The following is an 18,047-nucleotide window of genomic DNA, read 5'->3' as shown; positions in this document are numbered from 1 at the left end:
ACTAATCAGGTTATTCATGGTTTGGGGCCAAGGCAACTTCCACTAAGCAAAAATAAGTATCGTTCAAAGAACCAGAAAAATAGGTGAACTTTCAGTTATCAGTTTCTGCACCTCACATATACTGTTTTAGACGTGTGAGTCTCTTATTGTTTTATTGAAAAATCTGGCCTGTATCCTTCGAAGTAATACAAATGATATACTACCTACGACTAAGAGTTCTGACCACAGGTTTTGCTGTGGAAACGAATCACAGAACATTAGAGCCACATACAGGTTTGGTCTAATACGACTTGCTTTCAGCTGCTAGGTATCTAATTGCATGTAGTGACCCCCACTGACCATGGGAATTATATTTATAGAAGTTTTATGATTAATTAAATCACCATTGACAAGAGTTAGAGAGTACTGGGAAAAATAGTAAAATTATATTTAACATACTTTTAAAAACATGGTGTATAAAAGATTTAGAGTGCACCTACTTGTATAACAAACTGCTGCATTAAGTCAATTCACATTGGTGAATTACCTTCTTAATTTTTCAGAAAACTTTTCTGAGATTGATTCTTCCAGAAGACCTATATTTTACAGATTGTACTTTTAAAAACATATTTTATTACTGCCTTCAAGTAAATACCTGCATTCTGGATTTAATTTAGTTTAGTTTTTTTATGTATATCTGATTTTGTTTCTATCCTTCACACTTATCTCTAAAATTCTTTACCATATACTTCTTGCAAATTAGGGATGGCCACAGTATCGCTTATCATATAAAGAAAACTTAAATACCCATTAATATAATTTACTACCTTTCTACTCCAATTTCAGCATTTGTCCCCAAAATGGTTTTATATCTCTTTAGACTCTTAATTTGTAAGAATTCCCCTCATCTTTTTCTTTCTTCCTTTTTAATTATCTGATGAATACTCTGGTAATATTTAACTTGTTCTTTTATTTGCTGTGTCTGTCTGTCTCTCTCTCTCTCTCTCTCTCTCTCTCTCTCTTTTAATTTTTTAGTACTGGGTATTGAACCCAGGGGTACTTTATCCCTGATCTACACCCCAGTCCTTTTTATTGGTTTTGCTATTTTTGAGATAGGGGCTTGCTTAAGTTGCTGAGGCTGGCTTTGGACTTCTGATCCTCCTCCCTCAGCCTCCTGAGTCACTGAGATTATAGGCACATGCCATTATGCCCAGCTACTTGCTGTAATTCTATTAAACTGGAAATTAGAAGTTTAAGTTTGGGCTTAACATTTTATAAGAAATAGTTTATAACAGATGTGGAGAATTTCATTTTGTATCACTTCAGAAGGCACAAACAGGCTGCCCCAAATTGCAAGATCTCTACAAAATAAAAATGTAGTTTTCGGGTTGGCTGGGGTTGTGGCTCAGTGGTAGAGCACTCGCCTAGCACATGCGAGGCTCTGGGTTCGATCCTCAGCACCACATAAAAATAAATAAATAAAATAAAGGTATTGTGTCTAACTACAACTAAAAACAATAAAAAATAACATGTAGTTTTCCCTTTGCTGTCAGCATATGTCTGTGGGGTGATACTTTAGCACTGTATAAATAACCTTATTTCCCAACAATGTTTCCCTAATGGTTTTATGTAAGCGTTGGTGATCCTTGCCTGAGTCAAATATTTAGCATTTGTAGAAAGGTGAGTCTTTTTTTTTGTCATGTGTACATTAATTACCTGCCATTTCTCAGTAAAGAAAAGCTTTATCTTGTTAAATGGGACGAGGTGTGGTTCTGTTAAAACGTCAAGGTTAATGCTTAATTCTCTACCATGGGAATTGGTATACATAAGAGGCAAATAAGATTTTTTTCTACTTTCTCCTTTTTTGTTTGTAGATTGCTGTGGAGTCATGGATTTTTATTTTTGTAGTTTTTATTTATGCCCTGTTAGATTTTTTGAGCATTTTCTTTTCTCTCAAGCCCACCTTGAATGTTTCTTGCCCAGACCACCATGTTCCTTTTAGTGATTTTTAACTATTTTCTTAAAATTAAGTTTTCACTTACATTCTCACTTTTTTTCCTCTTCTGCTCCAAAGCTTGACAAACTGCTTACCAAATTGGCTGGTCTTTTCTCAGTGGCACTTAAGAACTACATTCATGTATGAGGAGGGGAGATCTCTTACAGCCTCCTTTTCTTTGATCTGTCTTGCTCCTGGTGCTCTATAGGGGAGAATCTAAGAATAATTGTTATTATACTTTTTTTTTTTGGTACCTGGGATTGAGCTCAGGGGCACTAGATCACTAAGCCACATCCCTGCCCTGTTTCGTATTTTATTTAGAGGCAGGTCTCACTGAGTTGCTTAGTGCCTTGCTTTTGCTGAGGCTGTCTTTTAATTCTCAATCCTCCTGCCTCCTGAGCCATTGGGATCACAGGTGCGGGCAAACTTACCTGGCTTCTTATATACTTTTTAAAAAGAGAAATGAGCTGATTTGTATATGTAAAAAGTTCTAATCTCTTAGAATTTTAGCTTACAGTTATAAAACATTATCCTAAAGTGATTTCCATGATGGAGAAATTGATGGGTCTTCATTGTACGTATATTTAAAAAACACTGATAGGGATTGGGGGTGTAGCCTGAATAAGTGAATAAGCACAAGGCCCTGTGTTTGAAGCCCTGGCCCATCACCAAAACAAAGCAAAAACAACCAAAGAAAACTCACAAAAAACTCATAATTTGTTTCTTTGTGTTAATCCTGTGCTTTTAATCTTTTGCTTCCTGAGACTGTCTTTTCTAGGAGAATTTTATCTTACTAATTGGCTGGTGGATTTGATTTTCTGAGGGCCATTAAAGTTAGAGCCACATTGACAGCTCTGAAGTTTCTAATTTTTCTTTTCAGAAGGTATTTTGGGAAGTCAATATATTTCTATTGAAAGGCTAAAGTTACTTTTTTGGGCTATGATCTTGCCAAGATATATTTTGATCACCAAATTTGCTTACACCAAAATCTTCAAATAGAATAATGGAATGAATTTAAGAAACAATATTTTTGTTTCTTTATTTTATTTTTCCTAAAGTGTTAAACTACTGTTTTAGAATTCTGAGTAATAAAGGGAAAAAGAATGAAGAGCCCCCCAAATCATTACTTAAATAAAAAATTCTATCAGTATATCTGTTCTAATCCAACTTATTATTATTATTTTGGCAAATGTAAGCATGTATGTGTTAACCAAGGAGGCAAAAAATACCTGTACAAATTGCAAAATTTTTTTATTTTAGAAAAACTTTGTCCAAACTGAGATTGAATATCAGCATTTCAGTAACAATTAAGGGATAGGAAAAGCAACTTGGAACTGTCAGAAAGCTTAAATAAAATTGCCCAATTTCTAAACAAATCTCCAAATATTTTGTGGTATGGATAGAATCAGTTTATTAAACAAATAAATAGAACAGTATCCTTATTTTCGGTATCTTGGAAAAGCTTCAGTCTTGTGGATTTTGTCAATTTAAGCCCTTGCTTCTGGACATCATAACTGTACTCATGTGGACTGCTTTTACAGAGAGCCTCTTTAAAACCCACTTGCACATACAAGAGCAGGGAAACCATAACTGCCATGTTATTTGACCATAATGATGGGGATAGATGTCCAATTCAGCCATGAGTTAAAAGAAACACTCCATCTGTGAGGACTCCAAGATGTTTTTCCCTGATATTTGCCCAGGATCACAGATCAGAAGTTTAGAATTTTTTTAGCCTTAAAGAGTAAGTTGTAAATGTGGAAGCATAAACCCTGATTTTGTACCCAGTAAGGATTAGGAGTATACATAATAGTAAGTCTTGATTATTTTTGAATAGTAGAGTACAGTGAAACAGATTATGTTAAATTAAATGTAGGAAATATTAAAAATTTTCTTATTGCAATGTAAACATCAGTTTTTCCTCTGTTTTGGTTTTTGACAAATAGTATTATTCTTCCCAGATATCAAAGTGATAATTTGTCTGTCTTGTTTTAGACAGACCATTGCACTATGAAATTAAAATTGAAGCTTTACTATTATAGACCACAGATAGTATTACAATTCATTGTGCAAATAAAGATTAAAAGACACTTGAAATATAAGGAGAAAACTGTATTATTCGTTATTTTATAAAATTTTAGGACAAATTTTAATGCTGCCGATTTTTTTGTGGTTGACCTGAGAGGTTTTCTTTGTAAAGCAATGTAATTAAAAAAAAAAAAAGCACTTATTTGACTGCAGATGTTTTAATTAATAGAATTTCAATTTTAAAGTTTTAAAAGGACCAAACATATATATTATTTTTTCTTTATTATTAAGCAAAAACTGATGAGACCTATTAATAAAAGTGGACTGCTTACCTACTATAATGCTGAATATTCTTTTAGGCTTTAAGGGTATGTCACTTGCTGATATGGATCTCAAGAGTAGTGGAAGGATTAAGAAAATAAACAAAATATCAGAAAATAATAAGACCTACAGATAATTATAATAGGATGATACAGAGTTATCAAAGGGTGAGGAAATAAAAGAGTTTGTATCTGCTATAGATTAGGAAATCAGGAAACCTCTCTGAAAAGGTAACATTATAATTTTTTATTGCTACCTTTTAAAATTCTTTTTGTGTTTCAAAAATTTTAAATGTGATTAGGCAGAATATGAAGAAATTTTAATTTGAATAAGGAAAACATTTTCTTAAGAGTTTTCCCATGATAAGTTACTGGGACTTTAGCTAAATTACTGAAGTTATTGAAGGATTTATGAATTTCATGTTTTGAGAATGAATTGAATTTAGAGTTTATGAAGCAGTATTTGAGGGAATAGGCAAGAAAGAGAATTTCAGTCTGAAAACAACATCCAAGAACTAGAAACAAACAGGATTCCAGAACAGAAGGTGAGATGGTAAAAACAGAATGAAAATTTATGAAGTTTTTCTTTTCCTTTTGGTATCATGTTTAAGATTTCCTTGTCTAGTTACAGGTTTTAAAGATTTTCTTCTAAACATTTTATAGTTTTATATTGTACATTTAGATATATGATCCACTGTGAGTTAATTTTTATGAAAGGTACAAGATTTTAGTTGAGATTTATTTGGTTTCCTTATGGATGACCAGTTCCAACATCAGATATTGAAAAGACTGTCCTTTCTTTATTAATCCTTTTGCAACTTTGTCAAAATCTAACAACCATATCTGGGTCAGAGTATTTCTGGACTCTGTTCAATTCCTTTGAGCTGGGTGTCTTTTCCCGAATATTACTCTATCTTGATTATTGCGATTGTGTAGTAATTCTCAAAAATCATTTTCCAGTATATTTAATATGTTGATCCAGTGTCTTCTGGTTTACATATTTCTTGATGACCTGTTATCTTGATCCCTGTTCCCCATAGGTAATGTATTATTTTGTTCTGACTGCCATCCAATTTTTTTCTCTTCTTTGGCTATTAGAGTTTTATTATAATGTGTGTAGGAGTGATTTTTTAAAAAAATGTTTACCTACTTGAAGAGCTTCTTGGAACTATAAATTAATATTTTCCAAATTGAGGATGTTTCTGGGCATAATATCATTACACTTTTTTTCTACTTCTTTCACTTTTGTGCATTTTTGGGTTCTTTTCCATGTCTTTATACAGTTATGTTTTTTTTAATTTACCTAATATTTTATAGTTGCTGTGTGAGCTTTAAAAGCTGCCAGGTCCTGAATACCTATAAATAGCTATTTTGATGATAAAGGTTATTCAATTACCTGGTTTTTCATTTGAGATTGAAGGACAAGTATAATCAGTGTATATGTGTGTGTGTGTGTGTGTGTGTGTGTGTGTGTATGAAAGACCTGATGCTTCTGTCAAGTTCTCCCTAATTTTATTTTTTGCTTGAATAGTCTGTAACTCTGCATGACACCAGTAAATATCAGCATCAACTGAATGCTATTATTTAACATTTAGTTCAATCTCTTCATTTTCAGTATCTACTAGTTCTCAAAACTTAAACATTTATCTTTAGCCCTTAAATCTGGCATTTAAGGAATGTAGCTATGGGAACAAATAGAGTCAGTTGGCTCGTGGTCTAAGCTTCTGAAATTTTATTATTGGCTATTATTTAGTGGCTGATGTATGCAAGAGAATTAGAAATGCAGATTTGAACTGTATCTTTTATATCATTTTTTAACAGTCATTTTCCAATAATTACAATAGTTACTATGTACTCATGGTTTCTTATTGTCAGTGAGTTTATTTCAAAAGAAAGAATATGTTGACTATGCAACCTAAGGTTTCAGTTTATATTCAATTCTCATTTCCTAAAGAACTGTGAAGTATTGTGATTGAATCATCATATGTGTTCTTTTTATTTGTTCTTTTTAAATATACATGACACTAGAGTATATTTTGACATGTTATGCATGCATTATTCTAATTCTTGTGGTTGTACATGATGTGGAGATTCACTGTGGTGTATTTATATATGTACTACTATACATTGAAAATATTTATATATGTACTACTATACATTGAAAATATTTAGAATAACTGCAATAAATAAAATAACTGAATATTTTATTGTACAGGTACAGCTACTAGCAAAGAAAGTTATCTTTTCATATTTAAGCCTGCTAGTAAATTCAAAGAATGACCTGGCTCTGGCTCATATTCTCAATATTCCTGATAGAGGACTTGGAAGAGAAGCCTTCACTGATTTGAAACATGCTGCTCAAGAGAAACAGATGTCTATCTATTTGGTATGGAAATGTTACATTGTCATGATTGTGTTAAGACTCTTTGAGCAGTGGGTTCATAAACCCTGATATAGAGTTTGTTTTTTCTCTTTGCACATTTTTTATTGTTGCCTTATAGTTGTACATAATGATGGAGTTTGTTGCTGCATACTCATACATGCATACAATATGACCATATATTTTGGCCAGTATCACTCCCCAGCACTTTCCACTTCCTTTCTCTCCTCCCTACCCCTGGATTTTTTTGTGAGATCTTCACCCACCCTCCTTTCTTTTCCTTTTCCCTTTCTACCTTTCACATATGAGAGAAAACATAAAGCCCTTGACCTTCTGAGTTTGGCTTATTTCGCTTAACATAATATTCTCAAGTTCCATCCATTTTCCTGCAAATGACATAATTTCGTTTTTCTTTATGGCTAAATAAAACTCCATTTTTTTTTTTTTTTTTGTGTGTGTGTGTGTGTATCACAATTCTTTAGCCATTCATCCATTGATGGACACGTAGGCTGGTTCCATAGTTTGGCTATTGTGCTGCTATAAACATGGGTATGTATGTGTCACTGTAGTAAGATGACTTTAATTCTTTAGGATAAATACTGAGGAGTGGTATATTTGGGTCATATGGTGGTTCCATGCCTAGGGTGGTTGTACTACTTTACAATTCCACCAACAGTGTAAAACTATTCCTTTTTCCCCATATCCTCCCCAGCATTTATTATTATTTGTATTCTTGATGATTGCCATTCTGACTAGAGTGAGGTGAAATCTCAGTTTAGTTTTGATTTCCCTAATTGCTAATGATCTTGAACATTTCTTCATATATTTGTTGATCATTTTTATTTCTTCTTTTGAGAAGTATTTGTTTAGTTCATTTCCCCATTTATTGATTGGGTTTTTTTTTTTTTTTTTTAGTTTTTTATATATTCTATATATTAATCCTTTGGCAGAAAACTAGCTAGCAAAGTTTTTCTCCCATTCTGCAGATTATCACTTCATATTCCTAATTATTTCCTTTGCTGTGCAGAAGCATTTTAATTTGATGCCATCCTAATTATTAATTCTTGGCATTGTTCCTGAACTTTAGGGATCTGATGTAGAGTTCTTATGATTATGATGAAACAACTTTTAAGCAATCATTTCATGTTCTATCTCTGTATTTGAAAACCAATGGTATTTTTATTTTTTACTATTTTCTTCATGTTTGGGAAGGGAGAAATTCTCTAAAGCACTGTTTAACTACATGTGTTCTATAGAGTCCTAGCCCTGGTAAATTCTTCTCGTATAAATGTTTCCAAGGCCATAAATTTTAGAAATAGTATATTCCCCGTTGGAGAATATATTCATAATGCATGTTTATGTATGAAGAACTTTGAGAAGTTCCTTCATAAAGAAGTCTGCTTCTTAAGAAGTTAACCTGGGACTGGAGTTGTGGCTTAATGGTGGAGTGCTTGCCTAGCATGTGTGAAGCACTGGGTTTGATCCTCAGCACCCCATAAAAAATAAACAAAGATATTGTGTCCATTTATAACTAAAAAGATTTTTTTAAAATAGAAGTTAACCTGATTATTTAGTCTGTTATTTTCTAAGTTATTTCACCATGGAGCTTTCTCCCAAATTATTGGTATTTCATAGAGTTTGTCTTTCTTGGGGTAATGCTTTAGAAAATGCATCTACTAAACATTTTTTCTTTGATGGAGACATTCTTAAGTTCAACCATCACATACATATTTTATCTTTGTTAAGAAAAAGCATTTTACACATGGTCAAATAGTCTAGGATGCAAGACGTAGTTGGAATTTAGTGGCTATCTAGTCTAAATATTTATTTTATAAGAAAGGTAAAGTAAAAGTTTAGAAATGCTGAATTGCCAGACAATTCATAGTAGATTAGTTGACAATGAAAACGAGTTTGTTCTTCATAATGGTTCCAGGAGTCTGACATCAATTTAGGAATGTCAACAAATTCTTTATAGTCAATGACCTGTTCTTATGAATGTGAAGATGATCTTTAGTCCTTAATTTACTCTCTGACTTAGCCCGTCAGCCTCCACCTGAGCTGGGCATTATTGCTCCAACCTTGGTGCGTGAATTCTGCCTGGCACTTGTTTCTTTGGTTAATGAAAAGTGTATGAGCCATAAATTGTGCTTCATTTTAACTGTATTCCTAAATCTACATAGATCTAGCTTCAAAAGGTAAACTGTAGCTTTTTGCTTAATCATTAAACATGAGTAAACTCTTTGTTTCCACTCACAGATGGCTACATCCTTTATTAGAACATTAGAGCTTGGAGGGAAAGGCTATGCACCATCACCATCTGATCCTTTAAGGAAACATGTAAAGGGACTGTCTAATTTTATTCATTTAATTGACAAATTAAATGAGATTCTTGGAGAAATACCAAGTCCAAGGTAATATATTTTTCATAAATTACAAATTTGTCTTATTAGCCTATCTTTAAAACTTCACAAAATCATAGGTAGGAATAATAGATATCAAAATGATCAAGCGTTAGGCCAAACAATGGAGAGGAAAAGCAAAATAGATGAATAAATTATTGTATGCCTTGCTGACATTCTTAAATTTTTACCAAAATTAAAAGTACATCCAAACTAACTTTGATTAATAAAAAAGTATTAATATTTTTATCTGGAAGAAACAGATTTTTGAAGACTAGAAATAGCCAAATAGATATAATTCCTTTAAACTTTTAATTTAGTGTTGAAGGAAACCAGTACTAAGAATGAATAAGAAAATTTAAAAATATGATGAATTCTCTATTTTGTTTTATACTGGTTATCTTTTATTTGCTAATGTGTAAATCTTTGGTTCATCTGTCATTTGTTTATATGTGATATTAGAAAAAGAGTTTTTTTTTAATCTCTTAGACTTGCATTTGTAATATAGATATATTGGATGATAAATTTTAAAGAAAAATTTTGGAGGGTAGAAGTGGAATGTATATGCTTACAATTATGGTGGACTCCTGTGGTTTTGATTGTTATTCCATAGCATGGTTCTAATAAAAATGGCTGATATTTATTGAACGCTAATTGTGTAAGACATTGTGATAAACTCTTTATGTAAACTTGAAGACGTTGCCCAGGGGTGTGGACAACCTATTTGGCTTCATTTGTAATTTATTTTGTTTTATTCTCTCTACTTGGACTTTAGCCACAATCTAAAGATTATAAGAAAAAGCAAGACACCATCTTTTCTGTTTCTTCCCGTTCCTTCTTCCTTTTACAGCTCAAATTCTTGAAGAAAATGCTATTTTTCAATACTTTGCTATTTCTAGTTATTTAATGTGCATTTCTCAGGAGGCAGTAAGCTCTTTGAGGGTTTATTGGTTTTCTTTACTAATATTTCTGGCACAGAGCAGACATTCACTATTCATTTCCTTGCTTATACTTGACCAACTCACACCCTTTGATGTTTCCCAAAGCTCTTCTGCCTATGAGCTTTTGTGATCATCTGGTTGTTATTGTCTTTGGACTCTTTTGAGTCCTTATATATGATCACTGTCTTGAACTCTTATTTTTCCCTCATAACATCTAAGATACTATTCTCTTATTTTCTAGCCCCCTTTCATTACATTATGCAAATTCTTCCAAATCTATATTTCAGTGAAATCCAGACTTCTTTTCTGATTTTTAGAGACATATCTTCAACTGTCTTTGAGGTAGTACCTCAAAGGCAACTGAAACCTAACATGTCTCAAACTACATCTTAATCTTTCCCTGGAAAGGTGCTTCTTCTAAAGTAGTGAAGTCTTTCTCCTTTCTCTGTCTCCTGGTTCACCTAGTTCTAGCAACTCCTCTTCTGTGACACTTTTTATATTCTTTCTCCTCATCTCTATTCCTGTAGCTGCCATCTTATTTCCAGTCTTTATGCTGTCTGTTTTAGACTTTAATTCTTTCTGGACTTTTTTGCCAGTCTCTTTGAGTTGTGCATTCTGCTTTCAGTCTTGCTTTGCTCCATCCTGTTAATCTTATTGCTACCAGAATGATCTTCCTGAAGCAGCGAATGTTAAGCCCTTGACTAAGACCTTCAATGATTGCATAGTAGGTATAGGGTAAAGCCCCAGGAATCTCAGTGAGGTATGCAAAATTGTATACAGTCAAACTCCTGCCTGTCTTCACTCTTGGTCTCTATCCTTTTTGTCTCTCAACCTTAAAACTTGGAAATCAAAATATATTTAACTCTTGTATCTGAGGATAAGTTTGTATACTGACCTTGTAATAGGGGAGTTATAGTCACCTTTCAGCCCATGGAAGAATGGGAATAGACATGGGAGAAGGTGGGGGGGGGGGGAATTGATTCTCACATTCATCACTCTTGCCAGCTTTTCATGAGGCCATCTTAGCTGTAGTTGGCTGCATTTCTACACTTTGCCAGTAGGTGCCACCACAAAATGCATACCATACCTTTACCTGAAAAAAAGTCCTGAGTTAAAGGATTTTAGGTTATATAAATTAATTGTTGTTGTTCAGAAGTTTTAATTACTGTCTTTCAAGATTATTACCCAATTTTAGTGCAAACCAGCATTACATATTTAGTATGTGCTTGTAGAATGTTAAAATTTTTCTTGTTTAAAGTATTTCTGAAGCATTTTTGATACATTTTATGTGGTGCCTTTCATCAAATTTACTTTTTAAAGGTAAAATTCATTTCAGCAAACAGTTATCAAATTTTTGAATATGATACAGAAAAGACGATCACTTTATTTAGTAGAATGAAGAATAATCAATAATTACTTTCAAGTATTGGCAGTCACTCTCTGTTATTGCTCAGTGTTTTCTTCAAGTTACTTTGTTTGGAACTTAAAAATCAAATTATGCTTTTCATTATTAGCCTCATTTTTCTCTTTCTGCCCCAGCACTCTGGTTTGATGCAGTCACGAATCAGGAGCTACAGTTAAGAAAAAGGTTTTCTTCACTTTATAACCCCTGTGCATAGCAGAGATATCATGGGGTAATTTGAGTTAAATCTTCTGGCTGGGTACTGTGACACACAGCTATAATCCCAGCTACATGGGAAACGGACACAGGAGGATCACAAGTTAGAGGTCAGCCTCAGCAATTTAGTGAGACCCTTTCTCAAAATAAAATAATAAAAAGGTCTGGGAATGTAGCTCAGTGGTAGAACACTCCTGGGTTTAGTCTCCAACACTAGGAAACAAACAAATAAAACTTGTCGAGTTTCTAGGCTCTAGAGGCAAAGTTTGAATTAAGCCACTATGTTGAATGGCAAATATTGAAAAAGCTAATGGATGGCTTTAGTAGTGAATATATTGTAATAAACTAGTGATAACATGAGTGTTTGGGTATTTAGCCAGGGCTCAAATTGTTAACCTAGGCAAATATAAGTCTGAAATGTAAGTTATGAATTTTTTTCCTAAATGGTTCTCAGTGAATTACATAATCTTTAAAATTTACCATTTTTATTCTTGTTGAGATCATGGGAAAAGAAGGTCAAGGGTGACTTTTTTCTTTAATCATTTGAAACATTTTTTTAATAAATTCTTGTGATTGGCACTAAGACACGCTTTTGTATTTTATTAGCCATTTGAATTTTTTTCAAATCCTTTTTCATAAGATTAATTCTCAGAAAAAAAGTATATTGTGCTAATTATGTTTTCATTTTAACTATATTTTATCTAGTTCATTTCTGTTAAATGGAAATTAAGGGGAAAAAACACATGAAAAAGAAAGTTCTTGTGTACTTGAAACTATCCTAGAATTTACTCAGACTTTTGACTATAGAAATATGACAGGCTAGGTCCCCTGATCAACCCTTTGATTAACAGTAATTAATAAAGTCTTGATGAACAGGAAAATGTAATGAAAATGCAGGTCATAGAATATGTAAAAGAGGAAAGCCAAAGAGGCAAGTTAAAAAGAAACCAGCCTTTATTTTGAGAGCGTTTGCTGAATTTGGTGAACTGGAGTTCTATTCTTGTAGTTGTTTGAATCTGAGGGGACAAAATCCAGAGTCTGCCCAACATGAGTGGGTCTAATAGAGGCAGATTACTACTCTCTTGGGCTGATTCCTCAGTGTATACGAGTGAGGGCATTAGCCTAATAGAAGGGTTTCTATAAAAACCTAGTTGATCTAGTTAATTATAAAATATTTTAGTATTTAGTTTAAGATTAAAAGTTACTAAGATTAAAAGTTACTGCTGTCTTCATTTCTTTTCAACACAGTATTGGATGTCTAATTCAGGTTTGTAAGGCCAAAAAAAAAAAAAAAAAAAAAAAAAAGGAGATAAAGCAATTAAAATGAAGAAATAAAGCTATTTGATAATGATTATATATGTAGACAACTCCAAGAATCTAAAAACAATTATTAAAACTTTAAAATTAGCAGAAGAGTTTAACAGTGTTGCTGGATGTAAGGTCAATAAAAGAAGTAAATGTATTAAAGAATTAAATTAAAGAAGTAAATTAACAATTAAAGAAGTAAATGTATTTCTATATCTGATCATAAGGTCAATAAATAAAAAATACTTGTATTTCTATACCTTCACTAGATAGAGAAAGTTTCAGAAAAATAGCTTTAAATATATAAGGTACATAGAATTAACCTAATAAAAGCCATACCAGCTCCTTCCCCTTTGGAAAGTTCAGACTGACAGTGAAAGTCACTGGTTGCCCTATCCCACTTGTTGCTAGCCCAGGGCTTTGCATTCTGATCACAATGCTTCTATAGATATTTGCCTTTGGAAGACCTCATTCTTCCTGCTTTATTATACTCACAACTTCCCACTTACCACTTACCACTCCAGCTCTTGTTCATTCCTTTCTGAAGGAGAGTTTGGGGTATTTGGAGATTTTCCTCTATTCTCACCATGCTCAGTGAGACTTTTCCCCAGAGTGTTTACACTTATTGTAGAGTAAGTTCAAACACTTTAAGCACTATTGTATTACAACTAATAATATAAATAAATAGTAAATTATATATTGAGTTTTACTATTAAAAACTGCAGATTGAATAATGTTCATTTCCTTTACAAACATCATCTCTTCTGTGTGTCAAGTGTACATTGGTATGTGAAGATTATTTATGATTTCCTTTCTCAAAGACCTAATTTTTGCCTGAAATGGTTTTCCACTTTGCCTTATAAAAACCACCAGTGTTGCTTTTTAAATAATGCTACTATCCAGTGTCCTTGGAGATGCTGATTCAGTAGGATCAGATCCAGAGTTGATGTTTAAACAAAACTGATCTGATTCTGATGATTGGGAAAATTTGTGAGACAGTGATCTAATGTATTGTCATCATAAATTAAGTTTCTCTGTGATTTTCTTTTAACTTTTCTATCTGGACCAGTTATTTTAATGTGAACTATCATATATCCTGTGCGTGTTAGGGAGTTTGGTTGTTCTCTAAGACATAATACCTGGCAATAAAGCTGTGAGGGTGCAAACTTCAATTCATAAAATTTCCTTATGCTACTACAAAGAGAAGTTTAGCAGCATACTCTCAGCAGCAAATGGCAGAAGTGCCATTCGTCTCAGGCAGCGTGACTCCATGATCAGCCCAGACTACTCTCCCATTCCGCACTGCGCAACTTTCCAGGCGTGCTTCAGGGAATGAGGATCTTGTGACTTCAAGTGAGATTCCTCTTCTATTGTTGGATATCTCTAATTCCTGCCTTGGGATGGACCAAGATCTTTCATCCTATATATCTCTCACATTGGTCCTTGGCAGGTTCTCTACAGTAGGAGCTGCAATTCCAAATTCCTTCAGGTTTAGTCTTGGAATAAAGGAACATTTCAGGTTTCTAAAAACACTTGTATATTGGTCATAGTTGGTCCAGTCTCTGATTTGCTTTGTATTAGTACTAACTTGTTTAATTTCCTTGTTCATATATAATAACCTTCACATATTAGAATGGTATATTGAATGTTTCAGGTCAGTCTCCTTCTTCTCCTATCCCAAACACGATTTTCTCAGTCAAGTCATTTAATCTTCATGAGACTCAATTCTCTCATCTGTGATTTAGGGGTAACATTAACAACTTTTCGAACTGGTTTTAAAATTACAGTGATGTAACATTCTAGACGTTCATTGAGAGGTAGCTGTTTTTTGTTATTTTAGTAATATCTAAAAGTACATACTTTAAGTATATTGCATGTATATAAGTGGGTCTGATCTGTAATCACATTTCATGTATAACAAAAGTATTTCCCTTCAGCTTTCAAATCAAGGAAAATGTCACTTGTTGAAATTACTTGTTTCTAGAAAAACTTTAAACATTTTGTTTCTAATGGTTCTCATCATTTTCTTAAATGCTTTACTGTTTGATTTGTAAGATCAAAGCTAAATTCTTTGAAAGGTGTTGATTAGTGCTGAAAATTATATTTTCAAGCTTATAAGCACATTGCTGTTTGCAATACTATTATAAAGATGATCTTATTTCTATTTTCAGCATTGCAGGGAGTCGTATTCTGTCAGTGATAAAGATGCAGCTGACTAAAGGCCAGAACAGCAGGGATCCTTTTTATAAAGCAGTTGAGGAAGCTGCTCAGGCTTTGGACTTGAGGATTAAAAACATTATCAATTCTCAACAAGAGGCTGTAGCTGTCAGCACCCCTGACATCAGTCCTGCCCGGGTAATGAGCTTTTTATTCTTCATTGTGTGTCTAAACAAAACATCATCTCTTGTATTTATTAGAAATGGTTTACTACTGATACTTAAGTCTGAAGAGTGCATTTCCTATGTTCTAAGATGATATTGAAAATTTAATTTTCTCAACAGGATTATGTTCAACTTGCATAAATCATAACATCTTTGGGAAGAATTGTATTGTTAAAGTAAGTCATTGGATAATCTCTAGTACCCTTTGTGACAATAAAAGCTTCTGATTCTTGATGGATACTACAAATACTTTGTAGTATTTCTCAGTAACTATTCTTATAAAATAATTATTTTTCCATTTACTCAGATATAAGTTAAGAGCCTGGCTTTTGACTCCAAGACTGAGTCCTCTGCAGGACAACAACAGTCCTATTAGAAATAGTTTCTCCTCAGCAATTAACTTTTTTTATGTAGATCTCTGTAATCAGTTATTTCTACCTCTTTTCTACCAGTTTTCCCCATACATGGCAAGTTTTAAATTGTATATTCCCAGAACATTTACTTCTTTCTTGATTTTTCTTATGTAAGTAATCAAATATAATAGTTTCTAACCTATGATATTATAGGAAAAATTGATTACCATGTTTTTAGCTCTAGAACAGAATTTTGGAGTATGCCTTTTAATTCATTTATTGCAGTTTATCCAGTTAACAAAAGCCCGTTTACATTAGGTATCATTATGACAACCAGTATATAGACATAAACTTGCTTAATTTTATCATTTACTGATTCATTCACAGACCTTGATGACCATTGTAGCTATTTCTCTATAATAATACATCTTTTTAAATTTACTTTGAAGGCATGGCATGGGGGAGACTCTGGGATCCACCTAATTTATTTCATATATGTTAACATTTCCAGCAACTAGTTTGCCTCAGATGACAAACAGATTATCTTTGTAAGTGATAGGAACTGTTACAATCTCAGGTAATTAAGAGCACCAGTCTCTTCCATATGGCAAAAGAAATAAGATATAAACAGCCTGGTTTTTAATTTTATGTTTTCTACCAAATCAAAAATATTTTAAAAATTTCAATCAAATAATACTCAAGGAAGTTAATATTAAACTAATGGAAACTATATGTTAAGTACCAGATTGTGATAGGCCATTTGTTTTAATTCCCATGGAGCTGCACATTAGAGTTCACCTGGTAGCCTGAGTCTGCCAAGTAGAGTAAGGAAGCCAAAACCCTGTTGGTAAAAGCTGGGAAACTGGCATAGCTGCAGTAGATGGCCCAGAAAATGCAGCTTTGTTATCTTGGCACAGTGTTCATCGGCCCTGTGTGTCTGGCACTATCATGGCCCCTGTTTTGCCAGTGAGTCTAAGAACAGAGGAGTACATACAATGAATAATCTGGTATCAAACCTAGGTGTGATATTAATAATCTGGTATTGAACCCAGGTTTAAGAACAGAGGAGTAAAGAAATTTCTCAAGAGTTGTATAGCATATACAGTTAATAATCTGGTATCAAAACCTACAGTTTGTGTTTACATATATCTATCTGCAAAATTATTTTATCATATATTCTCTTTTTTTCCTCTATCTAGTCACTAAGTTTTTCTAGCCCACCCTCCTTTTTTGGAGATGGGGTCTTATTGTATTGCCTGTTCTGTCTTGAACTCTTGGACTCATGCTTCAACTCCTGCCTCAACCTCCTGAGTAGCTGGAATTACACTGCATCTGGCTTGTCTCTCCCTTTTTAATCTATTTTATCTCTAGTGCTACCATCAGACCTGTCATACCTAAACTGGCTTTTTAATTTGTGACCCTGTCTCCAGATTTGATAATATTCTTATCCTGAAATATATTTTACACATTGCCAGCATCGATTTTTTCAAAATCTAAGTAATGTTATTGTACTTGCTTGCTTGATAAAGCAAGAGATTTTACCTGTGTAACCGACTGATTTATAACTTCTTTGCATAGTGTACAGAGCTTTTCCAGACTCATCCTGTGTTACTTCCTCCCTGTATCTTGTTCCCCAGCCTTGTCATTCTACCTAGTCTTTTGTTCCCCATCTTGTCATTCTTCTTAGTCTCCAAGAGTGCTATCTATGCTCACTCCTACCGCTGTATGTCTCTTCCTCTGACACCATCCTTGACTTCACAGTACACTGACCACTTTGTTTTGTATGCTTCTGCGCCATTGTATGTATACTTATTAGAAATATCAATTAGCATTCTGTAATATGATGTGTTGATTACTTATTTATCTTATCAATATGCCCAAGGCTGTGGGTTCTTTGAAGGTAGTGATTTTCACCTTTGTAGCTTAGCTTAAGGCATAGTTCTTGGAATGTACCATATACTAATCAATGATGATTGAATGAACTAGTTTTTCACTTTTGCATTTGATTAGATCTTAACAGCCATCTATGGGGGTAAGTATTCAGATCTCCAAAACTTTCTCACTCTTTGGTATAAGAGAGAAGATATACCTCCTAGGGCTGAGATTATATAGATAGAGAATGGCTGGGTTTTTCTGATTCAAATGTTATTTTGATCAGAGCCTAATATTTTCCTTTGGTGATAATATTTTTTGTGCATCTAAAAATGGATAGGATTGATAATAGTATGGCTTCGAGGAGAAACATTAATATGTCTTATAGCCACTTCTCAAAGCTTATGTTTTGTTACTTCAACAACAGAGGAAGAAGAGTGGCAGATGAAATGGAAAAGTGTGGCTGACTCAACCT

General features: G+C 33.3%; 1 protein-coding gene across 4 annotated transcripts in view; it reads left to right on the top strand.

The window, feature by feature from the left end:
• Parpbp (PARP1 binding protein) overlaps window positions 1-18,047 on the top strand; it is a 63,201-nt gene that overhangs the window by 19,629 nt on the left and 25,525 nt on the right. For all 4 annotated transcript variants that reach the window (XM_071609589.1, XM_071609588.1, XM_027945582.3 and 1 more), the window contains 3 exons: window positions 6,539-6,709; window positions 8,960-9,114; window positions 15,138-15,321. In XM_071609589.1, the coding sequence (XP_071465690.1) occupies window positions 6,539-6,709; window positions 8,960-9,114; window positions 15,138-15,321 (510 nt within the window). The remainder of the gene's footprint in view (window positions 1-6,538; window positions 6,710-8,959; window positions 9,115-15,137; window positions 15,322-18,047) is intronic.

The sequence above is a fragment of the Marmota flaviventris genome, chromosome 3 (genome assembly GCF_047511675.1).
Source record: "Marmota flaviventris isolate mMarFla1 chromosome 3, mMarFla1.hap1, whole genome shotgun sequence".
Lineage (NCBI taxonomy): Eukaryota > Metazoa > Chordata > Mammalia > Rodentia > Sciuridae > Marmota > Marmota flaviventris.
The sequence above is the reverse complement of the archived record's forward strand: the minus strand, read 5'-3'. Positions and strand labels throughout refer to the sequence as shown.